This window comes from Coregonus clupeaformis, chromosome 18, assembly GCF_020615455.1.
Source record: "Coregonus clupeaformis isolate EN_2021a chromosome 18, ASM2061545v1, whole genome shotgun sequence".
Taxonomy (NCBI): domain Eukaryota; kingdom Metazoa; phylum Chordata; class Actinopteri; order Salmoniformes; family Salmonidae; genus Coregonus; species Coregonus clupeaformis.
Genome location: NC_059209.1, coordinates 51,469,433 through 51,488,089, shown reverse-complemented (window position 1 = coordinate 51,488,089; position 18,657 = coordinate 51,469,433). Strand labels below are relative to the sequence as shown.

Sequence of the window (18,657 nt, the reverse complement as noted above, 5' to 3'; positions counted from 1 at the left end):
GTCAATACGGAACATTTCAAGAACTTTGAAAGTTTCTTCAAGTGCAGTCGCAAAAACCATCAAGCGCTATGATACAACTGGCTCTCATGAGGACCGCCACAGGAATGGAAGACCCAGAGTTACCTCTGCTGCAGAGGATAAGTTCATTAGAGTTACCAGCCTTAGAAATTGCAGCCCAAATAAATACTTCACAGAGTTCAAGTAACAGACACATCTCAACATCAACTGTTCAGAGGAGACTGCCTTCATGGTCGATTTGTTGCAAAGAAACCACTACTAAAGGACACCAATAAGAAGAAGAGACTTGCTTGGGCCAAGAAACACGAGCAATGGACATTAGACGGGTGGAAATTTGTCCTTTGGTCTGGAGTCCAAATTTTAGATTTTTGGTTCCAACCGCTGTGTCTTTGTGAGATGCGGTGTGGGTGAACGGATGATCTCTGCATGTCTATTTCCCACCGTAAAGCATGGAGGAGGAGGTGTTATGGTGTGGGGGTGCTTTGCTGGTGACACTGTCTGTGATTTATTTAGAATTCAAGGCACACTTAACCAGCATGGCTACCACAGCATTCTGCAGCGATACGCCATCCCATCTGGTTTGGGCTTAGTGGGACTGTCATTTGGTTTTCAATAGGACAATGACCCAACACACCTCCAGGCTGTGTAAGGGCTATTTGACCAAGAAGGAGAGTGATGGAGTGCTCCATCAGATGACCTGGCTTCCACAATACCCCGACCTCAACCCAATTGAGATGGTTTGGGATGAGTCGGACGGCAGAGTGAAGGAAAAGCAGCCAACAAGTGCTCAGCATATGTGGGAACTCCTTCAACACTGTTGGAAAAGCATTCCAGGTGAAGCTGGTTGAGAGAATGCCAAGAGTGTGCAAAGCTGTCATCAAGGCAAAGGGTGGGTATTTGAAGAATCTCAAATATAAAATATATATATTATATATATTTTATATATATATATTTTGATTTGTTTAACACTTTTTTGGTTACTACATGATTCCATATGTGTTATTTCATAGTTTTGATGTCTTCACTATTATTCTACAATGTAGAAAATAGTAAAAAATAAAGAAAAACCCTTGAATGAGTAGGTGTGTCCTAACTTTTGACTGGTACTGTATATATATATAATCTCCTCCACTCTTTCTCTCCTCTCCTGTGAGTCAGCGATGGGTGTTGGGCTGAGCCGTTGGGCTGAGACGTCCATAGGGAGCGAGAGGGAGAGGGGGAGGCAAGGCAAAGCGGGAGAAAGAGATGATGTGAAGAAAATGATAGAAGTAGGAAAGAGGCAGGCAAAGAGAGAGAGAAGAGAGAGAGAGAGAGAGAGAGAGAGAGAGAGAGAGAGAGAGAGAGAGAGAGAGAGAGAGACAGAGAGAGAGAGACAGAGAGACCGAGAGAAAGCGAAAGAGAGACAGTAAGAGAGAAAGAGAGAGTGAAAGAGACCGAAAGAGAGAGAGAAAGAGAGCGAGCAAAAGAGAGAGAAAGAGAGCCAGAAAGAGAGAGAACGAGAGAGAGAAAGAGATAGAGAGAAATCATGTGGAAAAGGTATGGACAGTACAGTTATCGAGAGCTATGGAGCTAATGTGAAGGAGAAAAAGAGAGAGAGGGAGAGGGTGTGAGACTATGTATGACAGCTGGCACAAGGCCCTACATTCATTAGACATTCAGGACTAATCTCATCCTGCCAGACATGTTAATCTACACTCAGGCATACAACCTTTACTCCTCACTCCCATCCTGTGTTTGTTAGTTTTTATATTCCCAGGCCTACCTTTCAGCACAGTTGTCCTGGCAACGGAAGACCGTCATTTTCTTGTAGTCAAAAAAGGACACTCCCCTGAGTGCTCTTTTCGCAGTGTCGTCGATATAGCAGCCGATGTAATTCGCTTTAAGAGAGAAGAACAAAACATTTCTCATAACAAATAAAAAATGCACAATTCAAGCAGAGCAATATTATGGGAGACAAGGGAGAGAGGCAATAATACAGTTTTGGGTAGAACACGAAGAAAAATTGGCGTTTAACAAGTTATTTCCAATGGTAATTGCTTATCAATACAGTCATGGTAAATTATAGATTTAACAGAAAAAATTCTGTAGAGACATTCTGTATATTAGTAAAATAACTTTAAAGTCAAATCCAACATGATCATCAATCTGCTCCATTCAGTGCAGACATATTGAGGGCAACGCTGCTGCTCAAGGAATCAACACCAGACGGGCATGTTTATTCAATAATAAAGACACACAACCCCTTCTAGTGGCCTGTTACTGCAACGGCACTCAATACACTTCCTGACTTTTTTATTCAAAGTGAGTAGGTAGGGACTGAGGTAGGGAGGGGGGAGGGAGGAAAGGCTGGTAATGTCATTCTGCAGTGGGACTGGCTGATCCTTCCACCCTTACTTCCTGCTCTGTCTGTGAGGTAGCATGATGGATAGACCAATCCCAAACCTACACCAGCTGTCCCCTGCAATCTCCAAATGGGGGAGGGGGGAGATGGTTGCACAATGCACATTCTAAACCACCACATTAAACCACCACATCACATTACATTACCTCTAAATACACCTCCGCTGTCTTCAACCAGGATCTCAGCGATCACTGCCTTATTGCCTGCGTCCGTAACGGGTCCGCGGTCAAACGACCACCCCTCATCACTGTCAAACGCTCCCTAAAACACTTTAGCGAGCAGGCCTTCCTAATTGACCTGGCCCAGGTATCCTGGATGGTTGTTCTTTAAAAGTAATTTCTTCTCAATCTTAAATAAACATGCCCCATTCAAAAAATACAGAACTGAGAACAGATATAGCCCCTGGTTCTCCTCAGACTTGACTGCCCTTGACCAGCACAAAAACATCCTGTGGCGTATTGCATTAGCATCAAATAGCCACCGCGATATGCAACTTTTCAGGGAAGTTAGGAACCTGTATACACAAGCAGTCAGGAAAGCAAAGGCTAACTTTTTCAAACAGAAATGTGCATCCTGTAGCACTAACTCCAAAATGTTTTGGGACACTGTAAAGTCCATGGAGAATAAGAGCACTTCCTCCCAGCTGCCCACTGCACTGAGGCTAAGAAACACTATCACCACCGATAAATCTACAATAATCGAGAATTTCAACAAGCATTTTGCCATGCTTTCCACCTGGCTACCACTACCCCGGCCACCAACTCTGTACCCTCCGCTGCAACTTGCCCATGCCCCCCCCCCCTTCACACAAATTCAGACAGCTGATGTTCTGAAAGAGCTGCAAAATCTGGACCCCTACAAATCAGCTGGGCTAGACAATCTGGACCCTTTCTTTCTAAAACTAGCCGCCAAAATTGTCGCAACCCCTATTACTAGCCTGTTCAACCTCTCTTTCATAACGTCTGAGATCCCCAGAGATTGGAAAGCTGCCGCGGTCATCCCCCTCTTCAAAGGGGGTGACACTCTAGATCCAAACTGTTACAGACCTATATCCATCCTGCCCTGCCTTTCGAAAGTATTTGAAAGCCAAGTTAACAAACAGATCACCGACCATTTCGAATCCCACCGTACCTTCTCCGCTATGCAATCCGTTTTCCGAGCTGGTCATGGGTGCACTTCAGCCACGCTCAAGGTCCTAAACGATATTATAACCGCGATCGATAATAGACAGTACTGTGCAGCCGTCTTCATCGACCTGGCCAAGGCTTTCGACTCTGTCAACCACCGCATTCTTATTGGCAGACTAAATAGCCTTGGTTTCTCAAATGACTGCCTCGCCTGGTTCACCAACTACTTCTCAGATAGAGTTCAATGTGTCAAATCGGAGGGCCTGTTGTCTGGACCTATGGCAGTCTCTATGGGGGTGCCACAGGGTTCAATTCTTGGGCCGACTCTTTTCTCCGTGTATATCAATGATGTCGCTCTTGCTGCTGGTGACTCTCAGATCCACCTCTACGCAGATGACACCATTTTGTATACATCTGGCCCTTCATTGGACACTGTGTTAACAAACCTCCAAACGAGCTTCAATGCCATACAACACTCCTTCAGTAGCCTCCAACTGCTCTTAAACACTAGTAAAACTAAATGCATGCTCTTCAATCGAACTGCAAAATCTGGACCCCTACAAATCAGCTGGGCTAGACAATCTGGACCCTTTCTTTCTAAAACTAGCCGCCAAAATTGTCGCAACCCCTATTACTAGCTTGTTCAACCTCTCTTTCGTAACGTCTGAGATCCCCAGAGATTGGAAAGCTGCCGCGGTCATCCCCCTCTTCGAAGGGGGTGACACTCTAGATCCAAACTGTTACAGACCTATATCCATCCTGCCCTGCCTTTCGAAAGTATTTGAAAGCCAAGTTAACAAACAGATCACCGACCATTTCGAATCCCACTGTACCTTCTCCGCTATGCAATCCGGTTTCCGAGCTGGTCATGGGTGCACTTCAGCCACGCTCAAGGTCCTAAACGATATTATAACCGCGATCGATAATAGACAGTACTGTGCAGCCGTCTTCATCGACCTGGCCAAGGCTTTCGACTCTGTCAACCACCGCATTCTTATTGGCAGACTAAATAGCCTTGGTTTCTCAAATGACTGCCTCGCCTGGTTCACCAACTACTTCTCAGATAGAGTTCAATGTGTCAAATCGGGAGGGCCTGTTGTCTGGACCTATGGCAGTCTCTATGGGGGTGCCACAGGGTTCAATTCTTGGGCCGACTCTTTTCTCCGTGTATATCAATGATGTCGCTCTTGCTGCTGGTGACTCTCAGATCCACCTCTACGCAGACGACACCATTTTGTATACATCTGGCCCTTCATTGGACACTGTGTTAACAAACCTCCAAACGAGCTTCAATGCCATACAACACTCCTTCAGTAGCCTCCAACTGCTCTTAAACACTAGTAAAACTAAATGCATACTCTTCAATCGAACGCTGCTGGCACCCGCCCACCCGACTAGAATCACTACTCTCGACGGGTCTGACCTAGAGTATGTGGACAACTACAAATACCTAGGTGTCTGGTTAGACTGTAAACTCTCCTTCCAGACTCACATTAAGAATCTCCAATCCAAAGTTAAATCTAGAATCGGCTTCCCTATTTCGCAACAAAGCCTCCTTCACTCATGCTGCCAAACATGCCCTCGTAAAACTGACTATCCTACGGATCCTTGACTTCGGCGATGTCATTTACAAAATAGCCTCCAACACTCTACTCAGCAAATTGGATGTAGTCTATCACAGTGCCATCCGTTTTGTCTCCAAAGCCCCATACACTACCCACCACTGTGACCTGTACGCTCTTGTTGGCTGGTCCTCACTACATGTTCGTCGTCAAACCCACAGGCTCCAGGCCATCTATAAATCACTGCTAGGCATATCCCCGCCTTATCTTAGCTCATTGGTCACCATAGCAGCACCCACCCGTAGTCTGCGCTCCAGCAGGTATATCTCACTGGTCATCCCCAAAGCCAACACCTCCTTTGGCCGCCATTCCTTCCAGTTCTCTGCTGCCAATGACTGGAACGAATTGCAAAAATCTCTGAAGCTGGAGATCTCCCTCACTAACTTTAAGCATCAGTTGTCAGAGCACCTTACCGATCACTGCACCTGTACACAGCCCATCTGAAATTAGCACACCCAACTACCTCATCCCTATATTGTTATTTATTTTGCTCTTTTGCACCCCAGTATCTCTATTTGCACATAATCTCTTGCACATCTAGCATTCCAGTGTTAATACTAATTGTAATTATTTTGCACTATAGTCTATTTATTGCCTTACCTCCATAACTTGCTACATTTGCACACACTGTATATATATTTTCTGTTGTATTTTTTGACTTTATGTTTTTTTTACCCCATATGTAACTCTGTGTTGTTGTTTTTATCGCACTGCTTTGCTTTATCTTGGCCAGGTCGCAGTTGTAAATGAGAACTTGTTCTCAACTGGCTTACCTGGTTAAATAAAGGTGAAATAAAAATAAAATAAAATGATTGTAATGATCTAAAAGGCGGTTGAGCGGCAGCATGTGGTGCTCTGTAGGTCCTGGGCAGTAATCTTCCTCCCAGACATAGTGGCGGAGCGGACTGAGCATGATCACTAATCTGCTTTAGGACAAAGGGAAGCAGTGATTTAGCTAAACTGAACTGCACTTCAATGGGGCTGACCATCCGCCTTCCTTTTTTGTGCTGAGTTTATGAAATGAAATAATCAGATCAGAAGCCAGTCATTCAGGGAAGCAGAGATACACTCCCCGCGGCTCTATATTCCAGCATTTTGGATTTGAGATTCAATGTTTCATATGATGCAACAGTACAGAATGTCACCTTTTATTTGAGAGTATTTTCATACATATCTGTTTTACCGTTTAGAAATTAAAGCACTTTATGTATCTAGTCCCTCCATTTGAAGGTGTCATAAGTATTTGGACAAATTCACTTATAGACTATTTGCATTGACCCCCCCACCTTTGTTTTTACACTGCTGCTACTCGCTGTTTATTATCAATGCAGTCACTTTACCCCTACCTACATGTACAAACTACCTCGACTAATGTTACTTTAGTTTGTTTAGTAAATATTTTCTTAACTCTATTTTATTAAAACAGCATTGTTGGTTAAGGGCTTGTAAGTAAGCATTTCACGGTAAGGTCTACTACACCTGTTGTATTCGGTGCATGTGACGAATACAATTTTATTGATTGATCGCTCTACATTAATATAGAAATGTTCAGAAAAATATTCGATTTTTATTTACTGTAATGTCGAAGGAGTCAGGCGCAGGAGGGTACATCACAGAATAACAGGCTTTATTCCGCAATTACAGAGTTATGCAGAAATGCGTCAAAACACTCTAGTGCGCAAAACAGGCACACTGGAAAATATCCCGGCGATACAAAATACACGGCGCTCCACGGATCTTCACTATCCTCCACAATAAACAATCACGCACAAAGACAAGGGGGCAGAGGGAACACTTATACAGGTACTGATGAGGGGATATGAACCAGGTGTGTGTAATAAACACAAAACCAATGGAATGATGAGATGTGGAGCGGCAGTGGCTAGAAGGCCGGTGACCACAAACGCCGAAGCCTGCCTGAACAAGGAGAGGTGGCAGCTTCGGAGGAAGTCGTGACATTTACAATAGAAGTGACTCCAAAATGACACAATACAATATTTACCATTAATTTCTATTGGGCACAACATAATTAAAAGCACAACCAAAACAAACTGCAAATGCACCCATCAACTTTGTATAGTCACAAGCTTGATGTAGGGACCAAATACTCAACTTCTGACTACTTTAATACACTATAAGTGAATTTGTCCAAATACTTATGACACCTTCAAATGGGGGAACTACATACATAAAGTGCTTTCATTTCTAAACGGTAAAACAAATATGTATGAAAATACCCTCTAAAAGGTGACAGTCTGTATTGTCGCCTCATATGAAACATGTATTTTTATCCAAATTGCTGGAGTATAGAGCCAAATTAGTTTTAGCTTCACTGTCCAAATACTGTAAATACGTAGGGTAGGGGAGTATATGCAGGTTGTGATGTAAGCACAGTCATGTGGCAGGAAGACAACAGACACAAATATGAACGCTATACTGTATGAACGAATAATGTGTATGCAGATGTATGGCAGGAGTGTAGGGCAATCATTCAGCCACCTTATAGTTGTATCAGAAGATCTGGTGCTGACAAGTGATGGATAGGGGTTCCATTTCAATCAGCTGTGTTTTTTCCTCTCGATTTCACAAACAAAATCACAGACATTTTAGAAACAATCTGCCTCTCTGAGTTTGAAGCCACAGTATGAGCTTACTGTCTCCACTCTCCTATCATGTTATTATCTGATCATATAATCTTGTTATATGTACAGTAATGCTCTGGCCTCATGAGGGATGTCAACACATAACATTCATCTGTACTGGATAACAACAATACACTTGCTGGATTATTCCTTAAAATAGGTTAGATGAGGTGGTTGGATACATGGGGACGACAGTATACTGTTTCTTTTAGACAGTGTGTGTGTGTTTTCTCTGTGTGTGTGTGTGTGTGTGCGTGCGTGTGTGCTCGTGCATGCATGTGTGTACGGTGGGGAGCAGGTTGCGTGTGGCTGCTCTTGAAGAGAACATGACAAGGGCCTGGCGCTGTGGGACAGAGGAGTCATGGATGAAGGGGAAAGCACTAATTACGGCGGCAGGTAGCCTAGCTGTTAGAGGGTTGTGCCAGTAATAGAAAGGCCGCTAGTTCTAATCCCAGAGACACTGTGAAAAATGTGTCGATGTGCCCTTGAGCAAGTCATTTAACCCTAATTGCTCCAGCGTCGTCGTTGATAATGGCTGAGCCTGTTTGTGACCCCACTCTCCGAAGGTGTCTCAGGGGAGTTGTAATATGTAAAAAAAGTGACATTCTGTACATGAGTGAAATAGGACAAACATAAGCACACACCAAATTATTATTATTATTATTATTATACATACTATATAGAGATCTTTTAATCCCCAGCTATAATACATGTACTATGTAAAGCATGTTTGTGCTTCTCTCAATCCGAATGCCACAAAAAGAATCACTGTGCATATCAATTCCAATCAGGAAGTGCTTGTGCTTGTAATACATATGTCTCTAATGCATAGGCTTACTATATGTAGCTAGTTATCCTCGTACTATGAAGGATAATATTATATTTCTATGATTATACAGTAAACTGCTGCCCTCTGGTATAAATTCTACTATATACTTTATCGTCCAGTATGGGAAGTGTAAAGATCAATGCGGAGGATAACATGATTAGATGTGAGGGAATCAGGGCACGGTTCTGCGCTGTGCTGGGCTCTCCTGGCAGTACCAGCTGCTTACAGCAGCCAGCCATGCGGAGTCCCAGGCTAAATTCATCTCCATCACTTTACTGGAGCTCAAGCCAGCTCTTTTTGGGAAAGGTTAATTGCCATGGACATGCTACATGTGGCCCATGAAAACGAGCGGTGCAGGATTTTACCAAAGATCTATGCTTAGAAACCTTCTGTTGGGAGTTGGAGCCCTTCAAACATCAGGCTGGATTAGCCTAATGGGCAGGTATGGAGACAATCCTCAAATTAGCTTTTTTCTCTTTTTTTCCCAGAGATTTTGTGGTTTGGTTCCAAGTCACTTGTCTGTGGCATCTGGGAATCTAGTAAATATTTACAATGTCACACACGGAGTTGCTAGGGATAGCTCTATGATATGGGTAAACGTACATAATAAAATATGGGGAAAACCTGCTATCACTGTGAGACGAATCAGTACGTTCTTAATATCCCCCCGCATAATCATGCTTAATGGCCTGCTGGTGGGTATTGACTGACTGTGGCTAAGGAGGACCAGGGTGGGTGGGACCATTTAACTAACTAAGTTCTAGATCTCCCTGGGAGAGAGAGAGGAGACACTCTGTTCACAAAGGCTCTTCATCTCTCTGGAGAGGCATCACCTGAAGTGCCAATTACCTCTTAAATATATAGTCACAATATCCAGGCACATTAACCTTGAGCAACACTGAGTGTGAATGTGTATGTGCCTATGTGTCTGTGTGTATAGTGGAATATCTTTCATAATGCGAATACTCTAGGTGAATTTAGGTATGATAGTCACTAAAACTGACAGTTTATTTCTTCAGGCTGTTTATTTCTTCAGTCGGTCTATAAACCTGTTATTTTATATATATAAAAAAAAAAACTGTAGTCAGAGGTGTTTTTATGAGATACTGATTGTTATGTATAAAATCAAGTTAAGAGTACTAACAGCACAAACCATGTAGGTACTGTCCAGCTAGTACATCTCGACATAAACTGTTAACTCACCCCGTCCGTCGTCAAGATCTTTGGCGTTGCGTCCTTTGAGGGCGCGGTTCCAGCTGCTGGTGTAGTCACCTCCCCGGGCCCTCCAGTCATGGCTGTCCTTCCCAGCAGCTCCTTTCATCCAGGGAGGGCTGTACCTCCGCGGGGTGGGTCTGCGGGTCTCCTTGAACACCCTCCCCATCATCCCTACCCGCCGGCCGTCTGAGGAGGCTGCCCTGTTCCCCATCTCAGATGCCACCAGGGGGTCCCGTCCCCCATTGGCCCCCGTGGAGCTGTCCCCTACGAAGCCAGAGTGCAGGAACACTAGGCTCCCGGCTGTCAGGTAGAGGAGGATGAAGGAGAAGAAGCGCACAGGTTTCCTCCGGAAGTAGCGCTGGATCTTCAGCAAAGGCCTAGCCATGCTGGCTCCCCCTGCCGCTCAGTCACAACGTCCCAGAGAGACAAAACCATAAAGCAGCAGGACAACACCCCCTAAAGCTACTGTGAGGTCCAATCACACAGGAGAGAGTCACAATAAAAAATCTCAATCCAATTCTGGGAGGGGAAAAATAATTACCTATCAGGCTAAAACATACAACAAAAACATACAACAAAGGTGTGTTGTGCTCCTGAGTGTGTGTATGGGATCTCTGCATGAGGTCTGTCCACACTCCCCGTGGAGGTGTGTGTGGTGCTGGAGAGTATGTCTCCAGTGTGTGTCTCTCTACGTTCCCACTGAGAGTACATCAGGAGGACAGAGAGCTGACGGTGGGGCCATGGCAGAAAAGGTGAGCGGCTCAGACTGAAAGACGATCACCGAAGTAGCATTACTTCCCTCCTGCTATCGACCTCCGGCTGGCGCCTCCCCGGCTCCACAGAGGCCCTTTCCCCCGTTGCGCAGATGGAAGAGGCTTTAATTCACTCTCTGAGCTGAGACCCTTGTGCCTTTGTGTGTCCAGCCATTCACCGTGACGGTCTGTGAAGGAGGTTGAGGCTCGCCATCTGAAAGTATAATAAGAAGCATTAATCCTCTATGTGGGCTCCTACCACACACACCACCTCCCCACCTCTTCAGCATCACTCAACCGTCATGCATCAGAAGGTAAAGAAATAAACAAACAAAATAGCTTAACACAATCAAAGCAGAAGCAGTGGCAAACAACACATTAGGGTGGATGAGAATCCTTGGGCTGTGGTTGTTGTTGTCTTCAGTTCATAAACCCAATGTGGGTGGTCCTCTCTGTTCCAACCAGCTCTGAGCTCTACAGGCTTCTTTATCTCTGCTAAATGAAACTGGAATGGGAACATTGGATGGGGAGGGGAAACAGAGGAGTTCTACCCTGTGGCATCTCCACTGATTCTATTTCTGTTAATCAAGGTGTCTCAGTAGGTAATTACAAATGTCCAACAATAGAGTCTAGCAGTCTAGTTAACATCCTCTTCATCATGGATGGTATGAGTTGCTGAATTGGAGAACATATTTTATTGTCATTCTTCTCTCTTTCTCAGATCAGGATCTGGCTACATTCTTTATCTTCAGTGCATTACACATGAAGTTAATGTTTCCTCTGGGATTCAATTTGTAATAAAAACAATTATGACATCTCAATCTAATTCAACAACTCGATCACGCAAGGGTGATTTGTTTGCAGCAACTGTAAGAATTTGCCATCATTCTTAAATTAAAATCCATTGGAGCTGATTTCCTGGTGTGTTTAGTGTATTATGTCCAACAAAAAACAATTTTTAAAATGTATTTATTAAAAACAATTCCTGAAAATTTGGGGGGCCAAATAAAACCAAGCGCGGGCCAAATTCAGCCCACGGGCCGCCAGTTGGGGAACCCTGCTGTAGGGGCTGAGTGCCCACTCCCCAGGTCCTCTCTATCCCTGTGAAAGGCCTCTCTGTTCTGTTCTGTCCAGGGCCACAGCGGCACTTGGCTGGGAGGGGATTCACACTGAGGTGGTAACGGAACACCATCCAGAGGCCCATGGAATTTTCCAGAATCCCCATGGCGACACTCGCCCCTGTGCCTTGCTGTTTGGTTCAGGACAAGTCAACAAAGCACCTGTGTCACCTGAAACCCCCAGCAACCCAGAACAACCCCCTCTCCCTGTCTGCATTACCCCCCTGGTGGTCTGTGTACGATCCAGGACCATCCTGGGGAGTGGGTCACATCCAGGTGTGGACAGAAACCACAAGATTAATACCAGGAATGTGTCCAAAATGGCACCCTATTACCTTTTTAGCACTATAGGGAATAGGGAGCTATTTGGGACGCACTCCAGGCACCTCTGGGTTATTATGAGTGGGACTCTTCTGAGCTCTTTATTTCTGTAAGCTGATGAGGACTGAGAGGAACCAGGAACAGTCAATATGTTAGTTTGTTGACTTGGACTTTATTTAGCTTAATGCTATTGATCAATTACTCAGCTAATTTGCTCTGGTATCAAGATAGATCATGAATCAGAGGTGTGTGAAGCTAATGGAATCTGTCAGCTCAGGTCAAATTAAGTTTAGACACACACAACATGTCACCACTCTCTCCACACAGTATGAATGGTAGTTCCTCAGTGACAAGGCAGGGCCTGGTTGTGCTTGACTGAAGCATGGGGATGATGAGGTTAGTGAAATATGAGTACATGGTCAGAGTGAAGTGAAGTGAATTGCAGCCTGGTGTTCATGGCTGGGACCCCTGAACTAAAACAACCCACTGGACGTTCATATGAGCTGTACAAACAGTGAGGCGAAAGGATCTACAGTACCCAGCATTGGAGCTATAAGGGCAGTTCAGACTGATTCACTTATTCGGCTCCCTGTTGTCCAGCCCACTGTTTATTACTAAGCAAGTATTTATACGTGGTAAATGAGCTAGAAATTGAAAACCACATTCTTCTGTGTCCTTCTCCTTGGTCCTTGTTCTTCAGAGAAGAGCATATCGATTTGAAGGAATAGAAAAAACTCTGTCACTCTTTCAGAATACCACCTTAGTGGGTAGTGAAACACTAACCTCCCTATCTGCACTCTGAGTCATCCTATTGTCCTTATAAGGCATGTGTATACACCCAATGGTTTGTGGAATTTAGGTGTTGAGGTCAGAGCAGGTTTTCGGGGTGGAGGTTATCTTGATACTGGGAGCACGTCTGCTCAGATAAATCAACCTTTTGTCATGCCTGATATTGGCTTTTCATCACTACAGCTTACAGACTCAGAGGCCTTAATAAAAGGTACTACAGTACATGTAGAGGTACTAAATGAACTTCCTCTCTCTCTCTCTCTGTCTCTCTCTGTCTCTCTCTCTCTCTCTCTCTCTCTCTCTCTCTCTCTCTCTCTCTCTCTCTCTCTCTCTCTCTCTCTCTCAATTCAATTCAATTCAATTTCAATTTAAGGGCTTTATTGGCATGGGAAACGTATGTTAACATTGCCAAAGCAAGTGAAGTAGATAGTAAACAAAAGTGAAATAAACAATAAATATTAACAGTAAACATTACACTCAAAAGTTTCAAAAGAATAAAGACATTTCAAATGTCATATTATGTATATATACAGTGTTGTAACAATGTGCAAATAGTTAAAGTACAAATGGGAAAATAAATAAATATAAATATGGGTTGTATTTACAATGGTGTTTGTTCTTCACTGGTTGCCCTTTTCTTGTGGCAACAGGTCACAAATCTTGCAGCTGTGATGGCACACTGTGGTTTTTCACCCAGTAGATAAGGGAGTTTATCAAAATTGGGTTTGTTTTCGAATTCTTTGTGGATCGCTGTCCTCTCTCTCTCTCTCTCTCTCTCTCTCTCTCTCTCTCTCTCTCTCTCTCTCTCTCTCTCTCTCTCTCTCTCTCTCTCTCTCTCTCTCTCTCTCTCTCTCTCTCTCTCTCTCTCTCTCTCTCTCTCTGTCTCTGTCTCTGTCTCTGTCTATGACTAGCATTTTCGACAAACCTAAGATTGGCATGTGAAGCCAGGGGCAGAACACTCCTGTTGGTGGGTGGTTGGGTAGAATGATAAAGGGCACACATCTGGTAGCAGATACATACACAGGCGCTTGCACGCACGCACACACAAGGCATACAAACACACACACACGCGCAATCACGCACGCATGCACGCACACATGCAAAGCACCTGTCATGAAATGATGAAGACGGAATTAGAACGAGGCCGTATAGTTGAACATTCCACCATAAGTTTTACTGTTTACTCACAGGAGCTTCGCTGTCAACATTGGAGGGAATACTAGTCCAAAGGCCGGCAAATGGCAATATTGAGTCGTTTCATCTTACCGTCCAAAGGCAGTAGCTAATAAGATCTCCATTCAGGTTGAAAGGCGTCTATTTCCTCCTTAACTTGATTGAATGGCGAGAAGACAAAAAATTAATTGAGAAAATATGCGCACTTTCTTTCTGAAACACCATTTTACACCACCATGCTAGAGTGACTTATGCCTAGGAATGCTAGTCTTGGATGTTGCGTATCGCGTTTAGCCAATCAGGTTGCAGCAGTCTGTTGTTTACCCCTGGCTGAACGCGGGGCGCAACTAACACAAAATATTAAAGATGCGCCATTGAGAGCATTCTGTCGGGCTGCATCACCGCCTGGTACGGCAACTGCACCGCCCGCAACCACATGGCTCTCCAGAGGGCGGTGCGGTCAGCCCAATGCATCACCGGGTGCACACTGCCTGCCCTCCAGCATGTCATAAGAAGGCCAAGAAGATCATGAAGGACCTCAGCCACCCGAGCCACGGCCTGTTCACCTTACTACCATCTAGCAGACGGTGACAGTACAGGTGTATCAAAGCCAGGACCGAGAGACTGAAAAACAGCTTCTATCTCCAGACCATCAGACTGTTGAACAGCCATCATTAGCCGGCCACCGCCCGGTACTCTGCCCGGCACCTTAGAGACTGCTGCCCCATGTATATAGAGACATTGAACACTGGTCACTTTAACAATGTTTACATATTGTTTTTTTACTCACTTTATATGTATTCACTGTATTCTAGTCATGACTCATGGCTCATTCTATATAACTACTGCTGTACACACCTTTTCTATTCATATACTGTCCATACTGTCTATACACACCATTATATATATTTATATTCCGGACTCTGACATTGCTCTGACATATTTCTTATATTATTTGGATTATGTGTGTATTGTTATTGTATTGCAAGATATTACTGCACTGTTGGAGCTAGAAACATACGCAATTCGCTGCACCTGCAATAACATCTGCAAATCTGTGTACGCGACCAGTAAACTTTGATTTGATTTGAAATTGTAAAAATAGGCGAGGTTTAGCCATAATTAGGACTGTGGCTGTAGTAACTAGTGACAACTGTTTCGAAGGCGCATCAACCGGTTAATTCCGGACTGGATCACGAACTAAACAGGGAAGTGAAACGTTTTAAATGCTTTACTGGACTTTTGAAGGACCAATATTTCTGGTTTTTAATCTCACTCCTTTTTAACGTACTGGCTATACATGGCTCACTGCTTTTAAACACGGACACATATTTTTGAAAGAATGGACGACTGCTTTTAAAGTATTGACAATTGATGTTGAAGCTTGGATTATTACTGCTATCTATTGATTTGAAGAGGTGATTATCATGAGTGCAACAATTCCTCAGCCTTGTGAGCAAACTGTTGAGACCAGAGGAGGCTGCTGGGAGGAGCTATAGGAGGATGGGCTCATTGTAATGGCTGGAATGGTTAAATGGAACGGTATCAAACACATCAAACATATGGAAACCTTATGTTTGACTCTGTTCCATTTATACTATTCCAGCCATTACAATGAGCCGTCCACCTATAGCTTCTCCCACCAGCCTCCTCTGGTTGAGACATATTTACTGTTCCCTGTTTCTTCGTGCCTCAGGCCCATTCGGAAGAGCCGGATCTGGGCTCTATCTACTAGAAGGAGCAGGAGTAAAAGAAGGATCGGAGTGGACTGGGCAGGCTGCCCAAATTCTCCTACCCTATAAAACATGAAAAACAATATTTCCCTTTTGTGGAATTGATTCCACCCTAACCCCTTTATATGGGTGGCCTACAGCATTTCTTTAATACATTTTCCAATCTACCTACGTTTTGCGTAGAAATTTCAGGCGGTCTTTTCAAACAGCTCTTACACTAAAAGGGCATTATCATAACTTTCACAATTTCGCAGTATTATTCCAACCTCATTGTGTGGAAGTACAGTATATATAAAACACACAGCAAAATCACGTTTTTGATAGCACTGGCCCTTTAAGAGCACTCATGCTCCAAACCAGGTGCCAGGTGCCATAGTTGGGTACTTTATGACACACACATACACACACACACAGACAATCACCCTATTCATTATTTCTAAGCACATAATGGAAAAAATGTAATTGAACTTCAAACTTCACTTGATTAGATCATTTCTAATTTGCAGGGTCAAATTATTTTATTAAGAGTGGTCACTGACTTCAAAGTAGACATTGAAACACAGATTTTGGATGGCTTTGACAGAGGGATCTATTTTAACAAACTTAACACAATGGTTAAACTTAGTGCTGGCAGTAGCGTTACAGGTTCGGGGGTGTGTTAGAAATATATTTGCTATTTTCAGAACCTAAATTATTGGCACAGTAGCTGGCGGTGGCACGAAAGGGCTGGGTTTTGATTAATACACATGTTGTGGGCCGCTCACTGGCCAATCAGAACGTGCTCCATGGCTAAATATGTGGTTGCTTCAGTTTGTGTATTTATAGCCTTTTATGTATTGACTGTCATCAACTTCAATTAGAATGTTAGTCCATTATAGCTTAATTCGTTAAATAGATTGCATTGCATTTGAGCCATGTACTTTCTCGCCATAAACCCATGGATGTTGAGTCTTTATAATAAGTTCGATTTTTAATTAAATGAAAAACAACCAATCTGCTTCACCAACAACAATATTTCTAAATAGGATTGGGTCAGAAGCATTATATCATAAATCCAGTGGAGGCTGATGAGGGGAGAACGGCTCATATAAATGGCTGGAACGGAGCAAATGGAATGGCATCAAAACATGTGTTTGATGTATTTGATACCCTTCCATTAATTACTCTCCAGCCATTACAATGACCCCGTCCTCCCTAATTAAACCTCCTGTGCATAAATCGCTTCTCTTGTTCAGTGGCACTGTGTGCCCATGTAGGCACTGTGTGCTCAATGTCTTTATGTATACAAAATACTAGGCTCCTGTCAATTGTATCGTTGCCTACGTGCGAGGCAGATAAAAAAATATATATCTGCTGGCATTATAGGATGGGATAGTTTGGAGGAGTACGCTTTGTTATTAATCGGACGAGGGGCGTTCTTTGAAAATGGTGATGGATAGCCTACTCCGAAACAAGCGAAATGAAGTATGAAGGTATGTGAATTGTGACTAATGAAAAAGCATGAGGGCAAAACCTCCAACCAAATATCGCTTAGGGCCCCCTAAAGGCTAGAGCCCGCCCTTGCTGCACTTCCCCTCTCAAAATCCATGCCATTATCAACTGTGTTACCTTTTTGTGGGTCTTAAAACTTCCCGTTAGCGCTGCATGAAATTGTCACTTTTGCACATGTTTTTAAGGACACACCTAAAATATTGCCACCCCTCCCACCTCAGAGCAAGTGATCTGATGTTAGACAGATAAATTGCTTGACCTGGCATTGGGGCTGGAAAATGCACCTGTTTTTACATGTCGAAATTGCAAACTAACGTGCGTTTGACACTTGCGCCACCTTAGCGCCAGCCGAAAATAGAGCCCAGCGAGACAGAAGAGATAGGAGGGGGCAGAGAGCAACAGGTGTCCTTACATTCTGTTATTGCAAATTACAATGTTTATATGAGCTATAAGAGGCCCTTGTTGCGGCACTTTCTGAACCTCCTCCAGTACTATCCAGAAATGATTGAGAAAAATGGGAGCATTACTTTTTGTGGAGAGCAGAGGAAAAGGGTTGGGAGAGTAGTTGAGGAGAAAGGGGAGGGGGGTAGTGGTGAGAGTGGGGAATCTGGCAGCCAAGTCATGGCTGAGCCATCAGTCATACAGGACAGGCGCTAGGCCTCTGATTGGCCATTAATTCACATTCATATTAAATGAGCCAGCAAATATTTAATCAGAGCGGATTCTTGGAGGAGAAATGTCAGAGTTAATCGTTAAGCTCAGCGCATGCAGTGGGCCATGGCGCTGCAGGACACTCCATAAATATACTTAATATCTGCCCTGGAACTTGAGCGCTAGGCACACAGCCATCCTGACAGGCAGTCCCCTCCCTCTGTGACACCTCACTCAGGGAACAAATCTACTGGGACTACCTGCCCTGACCACTGGCCTGTCTGTCCTACCCTGTCCTACCCAGTCCTACTTTGCTTGCTTTTTGACAGCTCTGTCACAAGCTTCTTATATGGCTTCCCCATATGACACTCAGTTAACAATCTAATATAGCGTTCCCACTGTGCAGATACCAAATGGATTAGAATGACTGGATGGATTCAGTTAGCTTCCACTAGGTTTTAGAGACAGTGTATTGGGTTTTAGAGACAGGATTGGGATTTAGAGATAGTAGCTTGAGTGGCAGTGTGAGCATTATTTGTAGAGGAGTGGAGTGCAATGGTGCAGTATTAGTGGTTAAAGCTGTTAAAGAAGGCGAGGGAGAGAGAAAGTCAGTAGCAGTCTGAAGAGTGTTTATGTCTTTTAGATAGGTGGCTGAGTTAGTCCTGTTTAAATGCCATGTATTTGGCCCCAGATGAGGATAATACAGACCACTTATATATTATTCAATTTAAACTACTTATTAAATCTGTTTTCATTCACTATCCTTATTTGTCTA

The 18,657-nt window shown here is 43.8% G+C and overlaps 1 protein-coding gene across 2 annotated transcripts in view; it reads right to left on the bottom strand.

Annotated features, from left to right (window-relative positions):
- The window catches only part of LOC121530974 (WSC domain-containing protein 2-like), a 70,710-nt gene that overhangs the window by 26,188 nt on the left and 25,865 nt on the right, over nucleotides 1–18,657 (bottom strand). For both annotated transcript variants that reach the window (XM_041836401.2, XM_041836402.2), the window contains 2 exons: nucleotides 9,843–10,820; nucleotides 1,781–1,895 (listed from right to left, as the gene is read on the bottom strand). In XM_041836401.2, the coding sequence (XP_041692335.1) occupies nucleotides 1,781–1,895; nucleotides 9,843–10,239 (512 nt within the window). In that variant the 5' untranslated portion in view covers nucleotides 10,240–10,820. The remainder of the gene's footprint in view (nucleotides 1–1,780; nucleotides 1,896–9,842; nucleotides 10,821–18,657) is intronic.